Consider the following 25,231-nt stretch of genomic DNA (forward strand, 5'->3'; position numbering starts at 1 on the left):
TACTGCAGATTTCTATTTTCCAAAGCAGCACATTCTAAAAGGATGTCATGTCATAAGACATGTCATATTTAAAATACAAAATAGATAAAACTAGCCTTGTATTTGCATGTCAGAAAGCAAGCACAATAATTTGTAACATCAAAGGTTTTAAATGAACTGTTATTAAAATTAGTGATTGGATTTTAGTCACTTTATATTGTAACCCATTTATTTTAAGACATTTTTATGGAAGCTTGTTTTCGGCGCTTAATAATGGAAAAAAAAGATAATTGCGACTTTTTATCTTGCAAATCTGACTTTTTTCTCTGAATTGAATTTCTCTGAATTGGTGATATAAACACAATTGCGTGTTATAAAGTCAGAATTGTGAGATATAATTCTGAAAAAAGTCAGTCTTCAGAATTGCACTTTAAAACTTGCAATTGCGAGTTTATATATCACAATTCAGACTTTTTCTCACAATTCTGACTTTATTTCTCACAATGGTGAGTTTATATCACCAATTTTGACCACGCCATTTTGTCCGACAAAGCACTCAGGGGAGTTAGCAGATTAACGTCGGTGGACTTGAACTTGAAAAATGGTGTGTACTGACATCTTTCCTCAGTTGAAACAACATTCCTTATGATGTTCATTCATGTTTATTTGATGCTATAAATGAACTAGTAGGAAGAGATGATCGGTTCACGAGCCGCTTGAACTGAGACACCACAGCGATCTGTCACGACACATTAAAGAGCCACAAAAGGGTATTTATTGTTTAAATTTCTTTAAAATGACAATTTAAAATTTGAGACTTTGTTTCATATCAAAAGTAACCTGCTCTGTCTTGTCTGTCGACGCGTTGTCAGTGTCCTCTTTGCTCCACGATGTATTTTTCACTGCGTGAGAACATGATGTATGGTGTGAGAGCGGCATGGCTTGTCAGACGTAGCAACAGTAACTAAAGGGGGCGGGTCTTTGCGAACGGTCGTTTACAAGGGTTAAATTTGAGCAGATGCTGTTTATTGTCATCACAGTCCTCATCAGAGCTCATTTCCCAGTACATTCAGCATCTGCCTCATACTCACTATCTCAAACATATTCTCAAAACTATCATTTTCAACACCTTCAAAATCAATATTTTGATCTGACAGTTTCTTCACCAGATCACTTGACAGTGATACTGACACTGATATTTGATTGCATTCAGTACTTATTCTGCTGAAAATAGATGAGCATTTCAAGTTTTGCTGATGATACTTGTGTATTCTTTTGTTTTCTGCCTGCTGTAATTATGAGTGAAACGGACATTGCTGCTTTGATTAATGGTGAATTGCACATATTAAGTCATTAGAGATTCAATTATTTTTGCACAGAACGCATGACTCGGGTCACTAGCAACGCTATACACTTCTTATAAAAAAAAAAACAGGCATTTTTTTTAATTTATTTTATTTTTTTCTTATTTTACTGTTGATAATGAAAATATTGGAGAATACTAAGAAGATTGATGTCTAACTTTAAAAACATGAATGAGGGGGCGGGTAAAGAATGATGTCCTGGTCACTAAAGATTGCTATTGCTAGTCACTATGTTTATATCAGAAACAAGGTTGCATTTTATTTCATGATTTCACAGGAGTAGAGTGTGAATCTGAGAAAGGAGCGTACTAGATAACAAAAGAAAACTACACTGGAGGTGAAAGGAGATGGAATAGATTGATAAACAAACTGCCTTTTTTCTTTTTGAAGCCATTCTGCCATCACTCTCTGATCCATTTTAACCCCTGATGGTGATGATTTGACTGCTAGGGCTGATATCACAGTGCTTTTAGGGGAAATGGACAAGAATCGGTGTGCTGAGGACTTGTGATCCTACACTTCACATGCTAAACATCCCTCAGAACATCTACCTGGGCTCCTGACAGCGCGATGCAGTTGCTATGTATAGTTGCCATGCAACTAGCTGTTGGTAACTATACATTTTAGACTGTAATCGTGCAAGATATGGCTCTCTTTAGTATTCATCTTATTCAAAGGATGTTCTATAGCAACATTTCCTGACATCCCCCCATGCTGATAAGGGCAGCATACTGTAGCTGTTTTATTTGTTTTGGTGTGCTTGCTTCTTTATGTAGCATGAAAGGTTAGTTCACCCAACAATGAAAATTATGACATTTACTCACCCTCATGTTGTTCCAAACTGATATGATGTTCTTTCTTCTGTGGAACACAAAAAACATTTACGTAACCTAAGAATGGTCCAACTGATCATATGATAAAGCCACACGATAGCTTTGTGTGGGGAAACATGCTGGAATGTATGTAAATCATCACAAACAAAGCTATCATGTGACTTCAGAAGACTTGGCATATAGTGCACATGTCATACTATGTCTATGATGCTTTTGTTTATTTTTTTGGAGCGATACAGGTTGCATCCATGGAAAACAGCTGCTAAGCATCTTTTGTGTTCAACAGAAGAAAGAAAGTGTATTTTAATGCCAATTCATCTGTCATTAGGATGTCAAAATGGACAGGTTTCAGTACATGTCCTCATCCTTGAAAACCATGAACAAAATGGCTGAAGGCAAATATACAACCTAAATGGCGTTGAATACAGGTTCACTTGCAATGAAGATACATGGGGTTTGTGCCTGCATCTGTTGTTTTAATAATTTTGTTGGGCCTATGCCATTTGGTTTATTTTATCTCAAATGCATTTTTTTTTTAAAAGTTGTGCATTAAAAGTTATATATTATAATTAGCAAAACCAGCTGAGAACCACTTTTGATGGTTTTCTTTGTCACTGTGATCATGAAAGCACATATGTGAGAAGCAAGCATGCTGTTACTTGTGGTAATTGTGTTCCTCTCTCTCTCTCTTTCTCTCAGAAACTTTCATTAACACTTTTGCTTGCGTCACATTCATGTGCGAGCACTGTAATATGTCTCATGTGGCATTCACACCCACAGCCTTCCACACACATAAGGGTGTTGCTTTAGCTTCGGGCACTCTCATGTCCCAGCAGTTGATTTTTGTTATTAAAACTGACAGATTTACAACGTTTTATTTTGTGAAGGTCGTATTAAGACTGTCTTGGAAACTTTCACATACCTTTATAATTTATTTTTGCTTCTTTTATTTATAGACTTTGTTTTACCTTTGTCCCAGACTTTCATTCTTAAAATATGAAAATATATCATACGAAATATAAATTATTACTTAAAGGTGCAGTATGTAGGATTTCTGTCTGCTAGAGGCCTATTCAAAACAAAGTTAAGCGTGGAATCTTAGGACATGTGGTCTTCACCTCAACGGATGGTGCAAAAGAATAGGGATAGGACTTGGGAAGAAATCATGTTCATGGATGCGATTATTAACGTTACTGTAGTATGAAGCAGAGCAGGACTGAGTGTTGTGGGAGCTAAACGAGGCCGCTGGAGTGATTGCGCAACACACGCCCCACGAGCAGCGGAACTTTTATTATGCCACAGTCGCCGGCGCTGCTTCCGCTTTTCCGGTCATGAGTATGAGGAAACACAGCTCTGTTTATCATATTAGATACATTTGAGAGTGTTGAAAATGATGTTATAACGTTACTCTGTGTGTTCGCTCGGTGGCTGCTGCGTGACACTAGTTTGAGACACACTGCAAGCTAAATCGATTTTAGAATATCATTAATAAATGCTGGATGGCTTGTGTTGATAAATGGCATGCAATTAATTTTAAAACATTGTATGATGGAGAAAATCCTTACTGTTACTAAAAATAAAGCTGCATCTGATTATGCTATGTTAGCTACTTCACAAAATAGTGTTTTTCTCTGAGGCATGGTAAAGCATGGTACTCACAAAAAATCAAGAAAATTAGATTTAAACAATAAGACTAAACGTGTTGAGCTATATAACAACAATTTGTTTTCTGTCTATAAATATATCAAAATAGTTGTTCCCTTGTTATTAAAATGTGTAATATATTAAAGCGTCTTTGGTGTTTCCATGGTTTCTACAAAATAAAACCGGAAACCGAGGCAGACCGAGGGTTAACGCGGGTATGACGCAATTGACAGGCGACTCCTCACACTGCAAAAATCTTACATATTGCACCTTTAAGTAATCATAAAAGATTTAAATATTTATTGTCAAAATGAATTTATGGAAGCTTTTTTCCACCACTGAATAAAAAAACCTCACAATTCTGACTTTTTTCTCGTAATTGCGAGTTTATATCTCGCAGTTCTGACTTTATATCATGCAATTGTGAGTTATAAAGTCAGAATTGTGAGATATAAGAAATATAAATTGTGAGTTTATTTCCTGCAATTCTGACTTTATAACTTGCAATTTTGAGAGAACAGAACTGTGAGATAAGTCGCAATTATCTTTTCAAATATTTTATTCCATGGCAGAAACAAGCTTCCATATGAATTATATTACAATGTAATTATAAGGAGTCGGCTATTTTGTTCCAAAATTAAATAATACGTTATTTGAGATGTGGTTCATTTGCTGGTTCAGAAAAATATGACTGAATTCTCCGTCAATTAATATGTCCACCGGAGGACACGTTAAAGAAACTAGTGAGAGTCATCATAAAACAGAAGTTGCGATCTTTTTTTTTCTTCCCTATTGTGACGTGTATTCGAGTAAAATGGCTTCTTGAACAAGAACAAATGTAGGGCGGGGCTTGATTTTGTCCATGGGGGATTGATTGGATGGTTGTGGTTTGCTATTGGTGGATCTCATGTGAGTGATGGGTTGCCCCGCCCTCACGCCAGTAAACACATCATCAGAGAAGAGAAGAGACAAGCTGCAAGAGGGGGAGGGGAAGTTATTTTGATTAAAAATTATGAGGCACATTAATGAAAAAAAATGATGTGCACGGATAAATCATTTATAATAAACACTGCAATTGCCAATTTTGATTTCATTGTGTCTTTAAAAAGTAAGTTTTAAGAGAGTTTTCTAAAAGTTCTCATTTCTAAAAGTCCACACTGCCCAAAGTGCCCATAGCCAAAGAAACACCCATAAACACACACTCTCGTTCTCCAATATATTCCCCTGACACTCCATTGACCCGTGTTATATGCTGCGCTAGCGCTGAGGTTGCACTCTCTCCAGCAGTGATGGATGAGGTGGAGATAACAGCAGCCGATGTGCGCAGACCCTCCAATCATTTACCTGACTGTCACTCCACTCGCCCTGGGAAAAGGGCACCTTGCCAGGGTCTCCTCTCTCGGCTCCTCCCTTCCGTCCCCCACGTTCCTGTATCATCCCGTGACGTTCTCTTTCACCCTGCCATCACCACAGGCGCTAATGCTGAATCGCGTTAAGAACACATCGCTCACCCCAGGCTCACGGCAACATTATCAATCACACACACGCAAACACAGGATGCTGTCTCATAAATACAGCCCCCAATGCTTCCTCTGTCAAACTCTGCCGGTGGGCTTGAATTTGATCTAATCAACACTCAGGTGGCTAGGATATTCTAAATAATCACTGCTGTCGAATCCATTTTTTTTTCCCAGAATGCTTTGGGCGAACAACTACACTTTAAGTGGTTGTCAGACCTTGAAACCTCCTGCTTTGACACTTCTAAAGAGAAGATGATTCTTGTAATAAATGAATAAGGATTCAAGCTTGTTTTTTGGCTACAAAGACATCATGAAATCAAATTGGGCCCAAATTACTTTCTTTAAGGTGTAAAATGAACTCTGATTGCTCTGTTAGTGCGGTTCATTGGAATAAGCGTGAACGCTGTCATCCATACCCTGGTGTGCACCAAAGCGGACCGAGACCCCTGAAAATATGGATCTCGGTCCACTTCCAAACGAACTCTAGTGCGGTTTGACTGAAATATAAGCGCAACATGGACCAAAGACATCTAAAAGAAAACAAAAACAGGACATGATGTCACAAGATGCGACCCCAAAAAGGACAGAATGCTCAAATATACCTGTTTTTTCTCATGATAGTAGCGATGTTGCCCATCACACTTTGGTACAGGCATCAGAACTGCGTCTGCTTGCAGCAGATCTTCATTTGTGTGGGTGACGTAGAAATTCCTGCCACTGTTTTGACTCCTTTACACAATTTATACACTCTTTATGAGTTGTCAGCTCCATCATATACCATCATATGTACGCACATACAATGTGCACATTTATCCCAGAACACAGCATTGTTTTGGATGTTTGACAAGATCCATCGCAAAATATACATCAAAAAAGCCTTTTTTTGTTTGTTTTGTGTCTTTTAATTGTTTTATACATGTTTTCATCATTGGAGCTGGTCATGCTGGTGTAACAGAGGCCAGCTAGTAGTCGCTGTGCGAGTAAACCTCACTGATCTCGAGATGCTTGCAGCCTTTAGCCTCCTTGTTAGATTGTCCGACTCCCACGCCGGAGACCCAGGTTCGAGGCCCGCGCAGAGCGGGGCAAGTAGGACGTGGGTAGAGGGGTTACATTGGTGCCGTGACCCAGATGGGAGTGAGGTTTAGGGGGGTGAGTGTAACGGAGGCCAGCTAGTAGTCGCCGTGTGAGTAAACCTCACTCCTCTGATCTCAAGAGATGCTCTAGCGACTGACGCTAGAGGTTGCAGCCTTTAGCCTCCTTGTTAGAACGTCTGACTCCCATGCAGAAGGGCCAGGGTTCACGTCCCACTTGGAGCGGGCAGGTGCGAACTGGAGGGGTTACATTGGTGCCATGACCCAGATGGGAGTAAGCTTTAGGGGGGTGAGTGTAACGGAGGCCAGCTAGTAGTCGCTGTGCGAGTAAACCTCACTCCTCTGATCTCAAGAGATGCTAGAGGTCAAGACTGATGCTAGAGGTTGCAGCCTTTAGCCTCCTTGTTAGAGTGTCCGACTCCCGCTCCGGAGACCCGGGTTCGAGGCCCGCGCAGAGCAGGGTGAGTAGTACCTGGGTGGAGGGGTTACACTGGGAGACCAGATATAGTTCAACCAAAAATGTTCATTCTGTCAGCATTCACTCATCCTCATGACTTTGGGTGATTTCCAATCAGAAATGAGCATCCTTATGCCCTTCTCACTCTGAAGGGCAGAGCCCTTGAAGTGGGGACTTTGGAGGGAGCAGGGCACTTGCATGTCATAATGAAGCCATTTGGAACGCACTGGGCGAAAATGAAAGACAACGTAATTTCCTCATTATCTTCACCTGAAATGATACAGTGACAATGCAGCGTGGCATCCGTCACCCCATTAGCTGTTTTTACAACAGGAATTGTGTTATTATTGCGGTTAATATAATGGTTGCAAATACATATTCATTTAATATGTTTTATATGTGCATTCCCCCTTTGCTCTCAACTATAAAACTTGCTGTCTCTTCTTTGGACGATGCAGGTAGTCACATTTACCTAATGTATTTACAATTAAACACATGTCATACCTATGAAATTAATATATACTTCATATGGAATGCATGGCGAAAATTTGTGTAATACTGTACATCAAAACAAAACTTTAATTATTCTGTTTGTGGGTCAATGACGTGACGCCTAAATTTTCTGTCCAGTTGCATTTGTTTCAGTTAAAATTTGGTTTAAATGCATTAAAAAGATACCATATATATGTAGTACCTCTCCTGTGCATGTACTCACATTAACTTTTCAAAAAACATTAGTTATTTGCAATTTTCTGTTATTTAAAGTGTTGAAATATCATGTGGTGCGACCGTCCGACCATAACTTCTGTTTTGGAAATGTCTTCATGTTGAAATCCACTCAAAGACAGGAAGTTTACTAATTTGCAAAGGACCCATGAAAGCAGCGAGCAGGTTTGTAACTCTCTCTTAAATATGGAAAAAAATAACCTTTTTAACGGCTGGTATGTAGTTACCACATCATGTGGTATGACCACAAAAAAACAATCAATATTAAATTATTTCTGCAAATATATACTTTTATTACAAATTTCATAGTGACCTTTTGTGGGAAGCTAGCTTGTTTTGTTTAGGTGGCCATTTCTGTACCTGTAAATTTTAACTGAATTTGAAAATATGGTGCCACCTAATATCATGTGGTGCGACCACTGCAGAGTGTTTTCCATGATAGATATATGCCCTAGATTGGCAGTTTTTGTGCTTTTATATTCAATTATGTACATAAAGTACTTGATTTTATTATCATTTTGGATAGATTTTTATGCAATTTGGGTCATTTTATAAAAATATTTCAGGCAGTTTATGTTTGTATTGTAAAAAATTGTTTAGAGTATGTAATTTCAGCTTGGTAATTATTCATTTATTAGTCATTTATCATTTATTTATTTATAACTATTTCAATCTATTTTACCAGATGCCACTGCCAAGCAAAGTAAATATCGGCTGGCCATATGCGTGTTAATTCTGACCCTGCAGCAAGAATGGAGTTACACCTTGCTAGGAGAAGAATGAAATGTTATTACAATTTAAAATATCTGTTTTCTATGTGAATATATATATATATATATATATATATATATATATATAGTAAAATAAAATTTATTCCTGTGATCAAAGCTGAATTTTCAGCATCATTACTCCAGTCTTCAGTGTCACATGATCCTTCAGAAATCATTCTGATATGATGATATGATGCTCAAGAAACATTTCTGATTATTATCAATGTTCATATTTTTGTGGAAACTGATATTTTATTTGTCAGGATTCTTTGATGAATAGAATGTTCAAAAGAACAGCATTTGTTAAAAAAATGGAATGTTTTGTAAAATTATAAATGTCTTTACTGTCTTTTTATAAGTTTAGGCCTAATGTGTCCTTGATGAATTAAAGTATTAATTAATTTCAACTTAAATGAAAGTCAACATAAATGAAATGGTGCACTTATGTTTGTGATGTTAATTTTTTTTTTTTAAATATAAATTTTTTTTATAAAAACTGTGTTCATGAAAATTCTGTGAAATCTGGTTTAAATCTATTTTTTTGTATAAAATTGATTGTTTATTGATCTCTTTAAATAGATTTTTAATGATATTTAAGGTCTTTGTGTCATTTGGAGCGACCACACATCATGTGGTGCGACCAATAATAGCAATAACTGTATTAAATTGAAAATAAAATATCTAATTTCTGTTGCTGAAATATGAATCACTGATACAGTATGCTTAAGTGAATGGTACTTTTAAAACATTTTTATCAGTTTTATGCGATTTACAGGAAAAATAAGTCTTAAAATACATTCAAGAAGGCAACTTATCTGAAGTTATAGAACAAAAATATAAGGTCATTCTTAACAGAATCTCAAAAGAACTGCAAATACTTTGTTTCTAAACACTTTTACTGAGAACTTGTAAAAAAAAAAAAAAATGTTAAGCATGTTAAGGAAATGAATTAATTTTAAGATAAATCACGGTCGGACCACATGACATTTTTTTTAAGGCTATGGCCAATTCATCTAGATAAAAAAAACACTAAAATCACTTAATTTAAAATTTTAATATGAATTTATTCTTAATGTTTGAACAATTGCAATAGATATTATTATTTTTTGTATTTTAAAATAGGACTCGGGAAGAAATCATGTTCATGGATGCGATTATTAACGTTACTGTAGTATGAAGCAGAGCAGGACTGAGTGTTGTGGGAGCTGAACGAGGCCGCTGGAGCGATTGCAACACGCCTCGTGAGCAGTGGAACTTTTATTATGCTACAGTCGCCGGCGCCGCTTCCGCTTTTCCGGTCATGAGTATGAGGAAACACAGCTCTGTTTATCATATTAGATACATTTGAGTGTGTTGAAAATGATGTTATAACGTTACTCTGTGCGTTCGCTCGGTGGCTGCTGCGTGACACTTGTTTGAGACAGGCTGCAGTAAGCTAGATCGATTTTTAGAATATCATTAATAAATGCTGGATGGCTTGTGTTGATAAATGGCATGCAATTAATTTTAAAACACTGTATGATTGAGAAAATCCTTACTGTTACTAAAAATAAAGCTGCATCTGATTATGCTATGTTAGCTACTTCACAAAATAGTGTTTTTCTCTGAGGCATGGTAAAGCATGGTACTCGCAAAAAATCAAGAAAATTAGATTTAAACAATAAGACTAAACGTGTTGAGCTATATAACAACAATTAGTTTTCTGTCTATTAAACTATACTAAAATATACTAAATATATCAAAACAGTTGTTCCCTTGTCTATTAAAACATGTAACATATTAAAGCGTCTTTGGTGTTTCATGGTTTCTACAAAATAAAACCGAGGGTTAACGCGGGTATGATGCAATTGACAGGCGACGCCTCACAAGTCCTGGAGCCTTGGTTAAAATTGCAATTTTATCACGATTTACAAATAGTTAGAAACATTTGGGATATTGTAAGTACTCAACTGAACAAAATATATAACACTGGCCTAGTGGTTTTTGGATATTTTACTGCAAAATTCTTACATATTGTACCTTTAAATGCTGTCCCCTTCCCCAAGTGCCCTTAAAGGCTGAAAAATGTTGTTTGGAATTTGCGCTTTATTTCTTCTGTGGAACACACACACACAAAAAAAGATATTTTGAAGAACAATTCTACTGTTTTTGCTCATATGATGAAAGTCAATAGGGTCCAAAAAAGTCAAAATATCTTTCGTGTTTGACAGAAGAAAAAGTAACAAAAAAAGAACAACATGAAAGTGAGTAAATGATGACAGAATGTTCAGTTTTTGGTGAACTATCCCTAGCAACCCAATGTTATTAGAAAACAAAACTGTTTTATGTTTCATACATCTCATTCGAATTTGCGACCAATTCACCAAAATGTAAAATAGTTACAAAGTTTCATGAGAGTGTTGGAAATATGAGACATTACATCCATACTAACAAAAAGTGGCAAAAAGCATCATGGTATTGTAATTTTTTAGGACATGGCATCATGACAATAGCATGTTTTTCAGATATGTAGCATAGTAATAGCATGGTATTCTTTGTACCTTTTGAAAGTACCTTGGATTGTTATGTAAATACCATTGTCAGGGCTACTGAAAAGAGGGGATGGGGTCAGACTGGAGTGATCCGAACATACCAGTTGCTTACTGTGACCCTGATCATGATACAAGAATATTGTATTCATTCTGTACTCTTCTATATATATACTGTATATATCTAATGCCATGTTACCTCTACAGTACAACATAGAGCTAGTATTGGCTCATGTACAGCATGTACCTTGCGTGGGTTGATAAGAAACTGTTTTGCTCTTTGTTCTGATTGAGCTTTCTAGAAGAACAGTTGCTGTTTGATTAGCCCCCCTTCATCTGATGCAAGCTGCCGTTAAATCAACGGTTCGCATCTCTCTGGGTAGTTAAGTGTGAGGTATTGGTTTAAAATCAAAGTGTTCTCTCCTGAAAGGAGAGCACAATTATCACCCAGCAATGGCTCCGGTAAACAGTGTTTGTTCAGTCTGCTCTAATAACAGAGCCTGAGGTTTTTGTGAAAAGCTTGTCAATGTCAGTTGAATTCATGAGTCTGGTGCACTCTTAAATGAATAGTTACCAAAAATGTTAATTTCTGTCATTTATCCACCATCATGTTGCTACAAACTCAGTCTAAATTGTTTTCCATGGAGATGTCAGGCAGAGCGGACTCTGTCATGTTAAAAAAAAAAAAAAAAAAGCAGCATGATAGTGGTCCATACAAACGCACTATATTTCACATCTTCTGATACCGTTTGATAGAAAACTATAGGAGAGGGGAACAGAATCAGGAAATATTCAAACTTTGGTCGCCCTAAGCATTATTGGGGCACATGACAGAAAAAAAATAAATGAAGTCATTATTCAGTATAAAAAAAATATTTCAGGAAGTCAACCGACAAATGGATTACCTAATAATACAGTCGTTTTCTCAGCACATAAAAATGGTATACGAGCTTCGCAAAAAATTACACCGATCAGCTCTAAAGTGCAATTCACTTACAATTATTCAGTTGTTTTTAATCCCAGAGAGTGCAAAAAATCTATAAATTTCTCTCTCCTGTTCAGTCTGAAAGACATCTACAAAGGTCAAAAAGATAAATCTGTTGCGGACAAACCAGTTAGCAGTTTGTTATTATAGACAGCTGGAGCGCTTCAAGTTGTTCTCGTCAAGAAGATCACAGTTAATTTCCTGTTCTCCATGGGGACAAAATCCCTTAAGCTTTCTAATTAGTAGTGAATAGGCGGAATGTAAATGTGGAGTGCTGCTGCTCGTGGTTTAATGATATAGTGGAGTCTGAGTAGTATTGTGTAGATAATGGCTCTACAGTCATCTGTTACCATTGCTCGCCTACTCTCAACAGCCTGTTGCTCAAGATACAGTCTTTCACTTTGTCTTCTCAATAGCGCTTTCCTTGACAAAACATCATCTGGGAGGGTTTTAAAGCATTTCTGAAGTTTTTGTATTCAAATGCCTCTGCAATTTGTGTGTAGGCTGGTGCTATGATAAAACAATCGGACAGGCAACCAAGAGAAAGTTCTTGTCATTGAGGTTATAGCTATTCAGTTTTATTCAGTTGATAACTGAAAACTTTATTGCACAGTCGTCTGTCTGTAGTGAAACTGTAGTTTTTTTTTTATCGTTATTATTATTAGTTTGTTAATCTGTGCTTATCTATCTTTCTTCAGATAAACACAAACGAAGATATTTTACAATAATCCAGTAGTACAATATTACAATAGTAACAATAGTCCAGCCATTACGTTTTGTTTTATAATTAAGCATTAATATATAGATGTGGCCAGTCATATGTCAGTGTACTGATCAATACATCAATAATACCCATATTGACATCATAAGTTTTGCATATAACCCACATATAACCAAGAACACCCTAGTAATGCCTTATCACCCACCCAAAACACCCTGTCATTGGCCTAGCAACAACCCAGAACACCCAATGCCGGGGCCACAACCAAGAACACCCCAGTAATGCCTTATCACCCACCCAAAACACCCTGTCATTGGCCTAGCAACAACCCAGAACACCCAATGCCGGGGCCACAACCAAAAACACCCCAGAAATGCCTTATCACCCACCTAAAACACCCTGTCATTGGCCTAGCAACAACCCAGAAGACCCAATGCCTGGGCAACAACCAGGAACACCCCAGTAATGCCTTAGCACCCACCCAAAACACCATGTCATTGGCCTAGCAACAACCCAGAACACCCAGAATGCCTTAGCACCCACCCAAAAAACCCTATCAATGCCCTAGCACAGGGATGGGCAACGTCGGTTCTGCAGTGCCGCTGTCCTGCGGAGTTTAGCTCCAACCCTAATCAAACACACCTGAACAAGCTAACCAATGTCTTCAGTATTACTAAGCCTACAGGCAGGTGAGTTTTTTTCAGGGTTGGAGCTAAACTCTACAGGACAGCGGCACTCCAGGTCCGACATTGTCATCCCTTCCCTAGCAACAACCCAGAACACCCAATGCATGGGCAACAACCAAGAACACTTCAGTAATGCCTTAGCACCCACCCAAAACATCCTATCAATGCTGTAGCACAGGGATGGGTAACGCTAGTCCTGAAGTGCCACTGTCCTGCAGAGTTTAGCTCCAACCCTAATCAAACACACCAATGTCTTCAGAATTACTAAGGCCATACAAGCAGGTGAGTCTTTTCAGGGTTGGAGCTAAACTCTACAGGACAGCGACACTCCAGGACCGACGTTGCCCATCCCTGCCCTAGTAACAGCTTAGAACACCCAATGCCCAAGCAACAACCCAGAACACCTTAGCAATGGCTTATCAACAACCCAGAGTACTCCAGCAATGCCTTAGCACCCACCTAAAACACCCTATCAATGCTTTAGCAACAAGCCAAAACACCCAATGCTCGAGCTACAACCCTGAACACCTTAGCAATGTCCTATCAATAACCAAGAACAATCTAGCAATACCTTATAAACCCACAAATCACATTAACATCACAACCTAGCATCAAGTCGCTAAAATAGTGACCCTGGTGGGAAGTTTTGCATTAAGATCCACCACTCAAATTCCTTTCAAACGTGCTGTTGACCCATACTGTAGTCAGTTCACTGCAGTGCATGAACCTCTCTGTGCTTGTGACTGAAGTCTTTCTTCAGTGCACCCGAGAGAGGTTTTTCAGTATCAACAAAACCACAGACTTCTCTTCCCAACACAATCAGGGCAGCCCTCAAGAGCTCTCAAAGAGCAGCCTGACGGCACAATCTAATGACTCGCCATTAAGTAACTCTATTCCCATGAAACAGGCACTCTCCAGGTAACAGAGTGCTGCTGTGGGTGATACTAGAGTTATGCTTAAAAGAACAAAAAAATACTCAAGTTTGCAATCAAAGAAGATCAAGCAGTTGCCTGGGGGATGTGCAAAGCACACGCTTCTCTACCCATCCCTCATTTATTTATTTTTAAAATGTCATTTCACCGCCAACACTTAATGCACTCTCATGCAGTCTGTCCGTCCTCTCATCTCGCCTCACGCCTGTCCGTCACACACAAAGTGAAAGTGGTAGTGATGAATTATTCACCACCACTTGAACCCCATAGCTGCTCTTGTTCTCTTGCTTTTCTGCAGCTTTAATTGGGTTTCAGCGGATAACAATGAGGACAATATCTCATTAATCAAACAAAGAGCCATGGTTTTTTAAAAAGCTCAGATGAATGGAGGTGAAGGTGAGCATGGCATGCTTCAGGGAAGAGAGGAGGTTAAATATTGATAGTTGTGTGTAGCACACAGTGGTCGCATTAGGCATCGAATTTGAATGTTTGAAGTGTCATTTCTTCTCTAAGAGGAATTATGGCTGGTCGTGAAATGCTGGGTATCTACTAGGTTAAAAGAAACTTAAAGGCGAAGTGTCTATTTAAAAAAACAAAAAAAACAAAGAAACGTTAAAATACTTTTTCCTATCCTAGCTTATTGTGTATAGAAAACTACAAGCAATCAATTTTTAGATTTATTTTCACAGAACAAACGTAAACAGCATGGCTCTGTGGTTTTCTACAGTGGTTTCAAAACATTGCTTTGTGTTTAACCCAATATAGCAGCACTGGCTTAACAAATTTTGTGAGTTTGGGACCATCCGTTTAACTGACCAATGGCAGGTGAGGGGTGTGTTTGGGAAACTTGTTTGGGAACAGTCATTCTTTTTTGCAATTTTTGTTTCATCCTGCTGAATTTACACACTTGGTCTTTGTTTCTTTCTATCGCTCTAAAAGTGCACTCACATTAGTAAAATTTTGTGTACAAAAACCATTTCAAATACAACTCACTTTCAAATACAGTAACTTTCAAATCAAGCCGCTTTCTGTTGGTCAACACATTGTCAACACACTTGAACAACTTGTGGATTCCTATTAAAATTACTGGATTTTTGCTGTGTTGGGGAACACTGATCTAGACCAGTGTTCCCCAACCTTTTTCTTGTCACGGCACAGTTTTGTTAAGTAAAAAATCCCACGGAAATCCAGCTCAGATGAGTTGCTACAATTCTGACCAGCGAATGACATATTTTGTCTGTCGTTGGAATAGCCGCATCTGAGACAGTAAGTGCATCGTATCCACGTTATAGGTTGTCATCAATTTACAGGTTATAAAGTTTATTGTAGCTATATGGGCCCTCAGTTTTTCTTGTTGTTGAATACATTTGGACAAAATCTCATGATCTAATAGATGAAGCAGTATATTTAAAACAGTAGCATATTGGCTACAACTAGATGTGAAATATCAGATTAAGACTCTTCTCCGCTCTTCAAATACATCCCTTACGAAAATTAACCAAGGTGTTGTCATAGTAAAACTATGTTTTTTTTGGCAAACTGACTACCATTTGTATAACCACAGCAAAACCATGGCTAGTTTGTGGTTACCATGGAATAACTACAAGAACCATGGTTTTATGGTTTTATTCGTAGTAAAACCATGGTTAATTTTCGTAAGGGATATAAAACATTAGCCTTTGTAGACATCGTGTTTCTTGAGCAAAGAAAATGCTGTACGTTTTTTTTAAACATCAGTTCATTTACCTTTACGTTGCAAACAAGCAGAGATCTATTTCCAAACTGCATTTGTTATGAGTTATGAGGTTTGACTGACAGTTTGAGGATCGAGGTTTTGTCACAAGCTCTTTTAAATCATTTTCATTGGTTACATATTTGTAAAACCCACATACAGGTGACAAATAGCATTGATTTTAAAAAATAAAATAAAACAAAAATTATGATACAAGGTTTCTGCCTGACAGCGACTATATATTTTCAGCTGTATAGAATTTATTTTATTCATTTATTTTATGGCATTTGGTAATTTTCCACTGCACACTTGACAATCTTTCACAGCCGCGGCACACTGATCTAGACCATGCCTAGATTTTTTTTTCTTCTTTTTTTTCATTCCACTACCTTGTGTCTTGTGCTTTTAAACGCAAAAACACATTCTGTGTCAAACAGTCAGACTTGATATATGCAAGCTTGTTTTCCTTGCAGTGTTTCACACCACAAAGTGTATTTATTAGCCCAGGGGTTCTCAACTCTGGCCCTTGAGATCCTCTTTTCTGCAGATTTTAGCTCCTACCTTGATCAAACTCTCCTGCAACTTTCTAGTGATCCTGAAGACCTTGATTAGCTTATTCAGGTGTATATATATATAACTTTATATATATATATATATATATATATATATATATATAATATTATACACAAACTGAGGTTAAAGAACAAGATAGCCACATAAAATGTACAAATACATTAAAGGGTTAGTTCATTAATATATCTAGTGATGGGCGATTTCAAACCACTGCTTCATGAAACTTCAAAGCTTAACAAATTTTTTGTTTCGAATCAGTGGTTTGGAGCGTGTATCAAACTGCCAAAGTCACACCCCCTAGTGTTGAACCATTGAAATTTCAAAACACTTAGGATGTAACAAAGCCTTGTTTACTGAAATCACGTGACTTTGGTGCTCTGAACCACTGATTCGAAACAAAAGATTTGTTAAGCTTCGAAGCTTCATGAAGCAGTGTTTTGAAATCGCCCATCACTAGATATTGTTGAATAAAGTCATTATTTGTTTTTTTGGAGCACAGAAAGTATTCTCGTCGCTTCATAACAATAAGGTTGAACCACTGTAGTCACACGAACTGTTTTAAATATGTCTTTAGTAGCTTTCTGGGGATCTAATTATCTTGCTGGCAATAGAGGCCTCACTGAGCCATCAGATTTTATCAAAAATATCTTAATTTGTGTTCCAAAGATGAATGAAGGTCTTATGGGTGTGAAACGACATAAGGGTGAGTAATTAATGACAGAATTTTCATTTTTGGGTGAACTAACCCTTTAATACATAACTTAAATGTTCTTTTAAGATCAAAGACATTTAAAGCTTTTACATACATATAAAAGAAATGTAATCTAGTACTTGTTAGAGATGTTCACTGGAACAGTTTGCCTATAAGATATTTATCTTGACTAAGATTGCAAAGATGTTCATCTTGGTTGTGCACAAACACACTGTGTTTCTACCCAGCCTGAAGGCTTTAAAATGAGAAGTACGTCATATCTGATAACTGACCTATAAATATAACAGCATGAGCTTCAGGGCTGTGGTCATACTCTGCATGTATGACTGGCTTGATAAGGATCATTGCGTGTCTCCAGTGTGGCAGTAGATGCAGAAAGTTGAACAGATGCCTGAGGCCTGTTCTGTTCACACAGATAAGCAGCTGTCACAGCTGTCATACACTCCAAAACTTATGATACTGCATCCTGTATAAGGCAGAGCATAACCCTCGTGATTGTGAGGCTGTGGAATGTTTTTGATGACTTGTGTTATGGGCTGGTGGAGGACCAAAGGCTATCCCTAATCCTAATCTGGTCCACATTTACAGGTTATTTTGGAAATTTACAGGAGGACACATATAAAGTGGCCAAAGTTATGTTACATTTAGGAGTAGATGGATCTGAAATCAGATATGCTATAACTTGATGCAACTTGTATACTGAAAGTGCACAAAACTAACTACTTTTTTTTTACTATTGTGATGTATATCTGAGTGAAACTGCTATATAACGAGAAAAAATGTTGGTCAAGACTTGATTGTTCATCTAGAATTGAATGGATTGTGGAAAATGGGCATTGCAAACAAAAGAGATGACCAGCATGAATTCCAGTGGTTGGCTTATGCTGGTGAAGCTGGTTGACCAGTGTGCACTTGCTGTTTAAGATAGTTAAGAGGCTTGAATGGCACAACAGCACTCCAATAATTTCAGTTAACTCATTTAAAAGCAAAGATCTGTTTAACAGATACTCGTTGGATCACACCTTGTTTACATCAAGAACAAAATTATGAACAAATTCCAGAAGAAAGGTCTATTCACACCAAGAGTGAAATGAAGAAACACTGATTCATTCACACTCTAACCTTGTCCAGTTTCTGCGCTATTTCTATCCATAAGTTGACTCATAAAAATGTCTTTGTGCTTGTTTAACTAGAGTTGCCCCCCACACAAGCACTCATTAGCAATGCCATCTGTTGTTGTTGCCATCTCAAGTAGTTTGTCGTAGCTGTTCCGAATCCTCCATCTCATTTTTGAATGTGAAACAACAGCCTTGAACAGTATTGCCACCTTATGGACAGATTAATTAGTGCAAAAAACAAACAAAATCAAAGCGCATAGGGCTGCCCCCGACTAAAGATTTTTCTAGTCGACTACTAGTCATTCATTTAAGCTATTAGTTGACTAATCGCACGTTTATATTTCTTTAATTACTTAATACTGAGGGGAATACTAAACCATAATGAGAATATAGGCGTAATATAGCCTATTCCAATGCATAAAGTTTGCCGCAAAGCATTGGCAAAAGTAATGACTATGAATGTGTCGGGAAAAAATGTCAAGGAGACATTTTAATTGTTTATTAATAAACTAATGTTTTTTGAATAGGCTGCAAAGATGAAGTTGACGATGCTGACTCGCCATCGCAGTACGTGCCTATAGAGAGGAATGCACATTTCATACAGATTACATAAGCAGAGAGTATTTCTTTTCTGTTTGAATTGGTTCATTTTAAAAGTAGACATTTCAAGCTTTCTATAGATATATTTCCCGTGTCTCTGAGACAGGTAGCCTATACACTGAGCTTCGGTTCATTTTTGTGACGCGCTCCAGTTCACTGAGACCGAGATAGAAATTTTCTTTATTTTACAAAGGCACAACGTTCTATTGTTATTGTGAGTTTACACAAATAAAAGTAATGACCCTTTACAGTTTTGAATGATGTATTATTCTTATCAGTATGACCAAAAATGACGGAGTATTTTAAGTTATTTCTGCTGTTATCAGGAAACAATGCAAGTGATCGCACCGATGCCTCCATGTCTTGCAGTAAGCATGTTATATTCCACACTCCACATAAATACTTGGATATGCGCCTAATAATAGCACACATTTATCTAGGTTAATGTTAGCATGAGCAGCTATGTAAAGTTACATGTTTCAAATGATAAGCCATATTTGAGGTCGATGGATGATAGGCGAATGTTTGGATTTCCTGTCCGACTTACTGTAATTACCACAAGGACCCACTGTTAAAGGGATAGTTCACCCAAAAATGAAAATTTGATGTTTATCTGCTTACCCCCAGGGCATCCAAGATGTAGGTGACTTTGTTTCTTCAGTAGAACACAAATGATGATTTTTAACTCCAATCGTTGCGGTCTGTCAGTCGTATAATACGTGTCAATGGGAACTTCGTCTATAAGAGTAAAAAAAAAATGCACAGACAAATCCAATTAAACCCTGCGGCTCGTGACGACACATTGATGTCCTAAGACACGAAACGTTCAGTTTGTGCGAGAAACCGAACAGTATTTATATAATTTTTTACCTCTAATACACCACTATGTCCAACTGCCTTGAGCATCCGGTTGGTGAGGTCTAAAAACACGCTCTGATGACGGAAGTGATCTCTCGCGTATATATGTCAATGAGTGCAAGCGATCACTTCCGGCATCAGAGTGCATTCGGACCTCACACACCGGATGCCATGCATGCGCTCAAGGCAGTTGGACATAGTGGTGTATTAGAGGTAAAAAATGATATAAATACGGTTCAGTTTCTCGCACAAACCGATTGTTTCGTGTCTTAGGACATCAATGTGTCGTCACGAGCCGCAGGGTTTAATTTGGATTTGTCTGTGCGTGTTTTTTTGACTCTTATAGATGGAGTTCCCATTGACAAGCATTATACGACTGACAGACCGCAACGGTTAGAGTTAAAAATCATCATTTGTGTTCTACTGAAGAAACAAAGTCACCTACATCTTGGATGCCCTGGGGGTAAGCAGATAAACATCAAATTTTCATTTTTGGGTGAACTACTCCTTTTAAGATCTGTCCCTCAAAGACTGCATGAAGTTTTTTTTTTTTTTTTTTTTTTTTTCTTTCCTGCAAGTAACCGACTAATAAGATTTTGGTCGACTAAGCCTAAATAATTGTGGAGTTACCCTGAGGTCTATTGTGGAGTATCAAAGTCACTTTCCAGGAAGGTCTATTCACTTGGCAGCCATATTTGAAGGCAGCTGCAGTGATGCAACGATCAGCAATTGGCTCTTTTATTAAGAAGGTGGGACTTAATCCGTCATATTGCGTGTTGCTCTTTCTCCCATTCTTAAGTAATATGAGTGCGCCGTCTTTGTGGGGTACCACCTTACTTTCCATATGCAACACAGAAGTAAGTTATTTTATGTGATTTTGCGAGACGTCTGATTCACTAGCCTCTCTAGGTAAATAACTAGTATAATAACAAAGTGCTGTAATCAGTAAAACTATTTGTGCTACAAACCAGTGTGTTTATAATTGAAAATATATTAAAATATGGTAAGAAATACCAGTTTGCAATATCAAGCAGCATACTCTAGCTAAAACTGGAAGTGAATGACACCAGAAGCCAGACACATTCAATTTACAAATCACCATGCCCACTTTTACATAAAAAATAATGTAGGTACACAGTTAGAAAAATCATGTGTACAATATGTGCGTACGATGCTGATGATGAAATTTATGATGATGCAGTTATTTTACACTGCATGCAAAACCAAAGTATACATTGGGCCTAATTTGTGGTTAAAATATGTCACGTATTATGTGAGTTTAACATGGAGGTCCTGACTGTTTTGGGTCTGTGTCTCTAGTACAGGATTGGCCAGCTGTACATGATCAGCAAGCACAGCCACGAGCAGAGCGAGAGAGGAGAGGGAGTGGAGGTGGTGCAGAACGAACCCTATGAGGACCCCACCTACGGCCCTGGACAATTCACTGAGAAACGCATTTATCTCAACAAGTGAGTACAAATTGTCATCAATTACTTGTCAAGGCAAAGCATGAGTTGTTAGTACATGAGGTCAAGGTGTGTGACGCACTATATTAGTCAGTCAACACGTCAACATCACCTACATTCCTAAACCATAACATGTGTGTTGACTATCATCATAAAGTCCAATTTGCAGAATGTTCTGGCCAAAATCCAACATATAAACATGCATGTGTAACGACAAACTTGTTGCTTTATGTGACATTTTATATGACATTTATAGGTTTAGATCTGATAAACTGGAAAGCAACATTGTGGAAGCTCATACAAATAATGACAGTCTCCTTGAACGGACCTACTGCACACAGAAGAAATGAGTGCAAAATATGACTTGTGAGGAGAATCTCTCCTTGGCTTTATATCGTGTCTGCTTTTACTGCATGAACTGGGCGGACGCTCAAGGCTTCTAAAGAAACAGTGACCTCTCTATTAACACAGACATTTCTGAAGTGAGCCAATGCTGTTAGCTGCATTACATGCATAGACCAGCGTCAACCTGTAACTGCAGAAGTCATGAGATGATGTATGTTATTGTGTGATTTGTTTATAACTGAGGTATATTTAACACAGAAAAGCACAATGTCTGAGTCACTAGGAATGTAAGATAGGTCTGTAGGTTGGACAGGATGAAATTTTATATACCAGTTAAAGTCAAGATAAAATATAAATTGACTTAATGTATATTACTGTTCAATGGTAAGGTTTTTGTTATGTTTTTGAAAGAAGTCATATATGTTCAGAAACAGTCATTTTGTGAAACAGTCCCATGATTACTATTGAATACAGTAACTGTTTTCTATTTAAATATATTTTCAGATGTAATTTATTACAATGATAGCAAAGCTAAATTCTCAGCATCATTACTCCAGTCTTCAGTGTCACATGATCCTTCAGAAATCATTCTAATATGCTGAATTGATGGTTAAGAAACATTTCAGCCCAAATTCCGGAAAAGTTGGGATGTTTTTTTTTTTTTTTAATTTGATTTAAAATAAAAACTAAAAGACTTTCAAATCACATGAGCCAATATTTTATTCACAATAGAACATAGGTAACATAACAAGTGTTTAAACTGAGAAATTTTACAATTTTATCCACTAAATGAGCTCATTTCAAATTTGATGCCTGCTACAGGTCTCAAAAAAGTTGGGACAGGGGCAACAAATGGCTGAAAAAGCAAGAAATTTTGAAAAGATTCAGCTGGGAGAACATCAAGCAACTAATAAAGTTAATTGATATCAGGTCTGTAACATGATTAGCTATAAAAAGGATGTCTTAGTGAGGCAGAGTCTCTCAGAAGTAAAGATGGGCAGAGGCTCTTCAATCTGTGAAAGAGTGCGTAAAAAGATTGTGGGATACTTTAAAAACAATGTTCCTCAATGTCAAATTGCAAAGGCTTTGCAAATCTCATCATCTACAGTGCATAACATCATCAAAAGATTTAGAGAAACTGGAGAAATCTCTGTGCGTAAGGGACAAGACCAAAGATCTTTATTGGATCCCCGTGGTCTTCAGGCCCTCAGACGACACTGCATCACTCATCAGCATGATTGTGTCAATGACATTACTAAATGGGCCCAGGAATACTTCCAGAAACCACTGTCGGTAAACACAATCCGCCGTGCCATCTGCAGATGCCAACTGAAGCTCTATCATGCAAAAAGGAAGCCATATGTGAACCAGAAGCGCTGTCGTGTCCTGTGGGTCAAGGCTCATTTAAAATTGACTGTTTCAAAGTGGAAAAGTGTTCTATGGTCAGACGAGTCTAAATTTGATATTCTTGTTGGAAATCCGGGCTAAAGAGGAAGGAGACCTTCCAGCGTGTTATCAGTGTTCAGTTCAAAAGCCAGCATCTCTGATGGTATGGGGGTGCATACGGTATGGGCAGCTTGCATGTTTTGGAAGGCACTATGAATGCTGAAAGGTATATAAAGGTTTCCAGACGACATCTATTTCAGGGAAGGCCTTGTGTATTTCAGCAGGACAATGCAAAACCACGTACTGCAGCTATTACAACAGCATGGCTTCGTCGTAGAAGAGTCCGGGTGCTGAATTGGCCTGCCTGCAGTCCAGATCGTTCACCTATAGAGAACATTTGGCGCATCATTAAACGAAAAATATGTCAAAGACGGCCATGAACTCTTCAGCAGCTGGAAACCTATATCAGGCAAGAATGGGACCAAATTCCAACACCAAAACTCCAGAAACTCATAACCTCGATGCCCAAATATCTTCAAACTGTTCTGAAAAGAAGAGGAGATGCTACACCATGGTAAACATGCCCCCGTCCAAACTATTTTGAGACCTGTAGCAGGCATCAAATTTAAAATGAGCTCATTTTGTGCAAAAAATTGTAAAATTACTCTGTTTAAACATTTATGTTATCTATGTTCTATTGTGAATAAAATATTGGCTCATGTGATTTTGAAAGTCTTTTAGCTTTTATTTTATTAAAATTTAAAAAACATCCCAACTTTTCCAGAATTCGGGTTGTATTACCAGTGATGAAAACAGCTGCTTTATATTTTTGTAAAAAACTGTGATACATATATTTTAGAATTCTTTGGTGAATATAAAGTTCAAAAGAACAGCATTTATTTGACATCGAAAGGTTTTGTAACATTGAAAATGTCTTTACTGTCATTTTTCATCAATTTAATGTGTCCTTGCTGAATAAAAGTATTGATTTCTTTAAAAAAAAAAAAAAACTAAAATATTAAAAATCAGTGAAGTCTTACTGACCCTGAACGGTAGTATACTGGTCTTAGTATGCGTTATTCATCAGTACATGTTGTAATTACTCAAATATTCTCGTATTTTCATATATTCCAGATTTCACTATTTGACTTTCCCCACTAGATGACATCACCCACACTAATATTTATCATTAGCTGAACAATTATTTATCATCAATTCTCAGGTCTTGTCATTTCCTAATGGATAAAATCAGACCCAACATTTTTTCCTACTTGAATATAATTTGAAAAACTGATGTCACTGAAGTACAATGGGTTGCAAATGCCTTTTCAGACTTTTATCTACTATCTGCTAATCTCCCTTTTTCCCCTGTTGTTTGTTGTCTTTTTTATAAATGTTTTTTAGTACATTGACATTGAGCCTCAGTCAGGGTCAGTGCAGTCCACCGGAGATCTTCAGTTCATTCTCACTGAGAGAGCAGCCTCTAAGTGGCTGCTAGTTTAACAAGAATAAGTAAGGACATGACTAGGGACCCAAACACTTTCCCCAAAATAGCCAGCAAACGGGTTCACAGGACACAGTCCCCCCAGGACTCTGGCCATTCTGGGCACTGATAAATCAGTCACTCATGCAGATGTGTTTTTGGAGAAATGCTTTATTGAGTTGAGACATCCGTCCCCCTGGGATCAGCTTGATTAAATTGTTCCTCTAAGGGTCATGATTGGTTGAGAGAGGTGGTCATGACATCACTTCTAACCAGTTTAGACCATGGGCAAAAGCTTGGTGGGCTTTTGGGCTTCTGTGAATGTGTTTAGTGAAGCTCTAAATGCTTTTGTCACCTCCGCTTGTCATGCTCGGTTATATATATATAGACGACTATCTGAACGTCTGATTTTTTTTTTTTTTCCCTGTTCAGACCGCGGTCACTTTTGTTAGCACGTCCACACTAGTAGTCATAGTAACGAGGCAAACTTGCATAGGTTTAGCATGCATGAGACTTTAGCTATGCATGTTCCTCCACTGATTGTTTTTCAATAGAGCCGCATCCATATCTGAATTTGCTTCAGACAACAGCGTAATGGTTTAATGCCAAGAAATGTACCACAATTAAACAAAAGAGTGTTGACTGGTAAGAATGTGTCAACTTTTCAAGTTGTTTACGAAGTGAAACATCTGTGGTTTTGTATGCCCTAAACATGCCTATTA

The 25,231-nt window shown here is 37.6% G+C and overlaps 1 protein-coding gene across 1 annotated transcript in view; it reads left to right on the plus strand.

Annotated features, from left to right (window-relative positions):
* The window catches only part of pitpnc1a (phosphatidylinositol transfer protein cytoplasmic 1a), a 108,799-nt gene that overhangs the window by 46,743 nt on the left and 36,825 nt on the right, over window positions 1–25,231 (plus strand). Inside the window, exon 2 of the mRNA XM_051888033.1 lies at window positions 21,150–21,298. Coding sequence (XP_051743993.1) covers window positions 21,150–21,298 — 149 coding nt within the window. The remainder of the gene's footprint in view (window positions 1–21,149; window positions 21,299–25,231) is intronic.

This window comes from Ctenopharyngodon idella, chromosome 3, assembly GCF_019924925.1.
Source record: "Ctenopharyngodon idella isolate HZGC_01 chromosome 3, HZGC01, whole genome shotgun sequence".
NCBI classification, from domain to species: domain Eukaryota; kingdom Metazoa; phylum Chordata; class Actinopteri; order Cypriniformes; family Xenocyprididae; genus Ctenopharyngodon; species Ctenopharyngodon idella.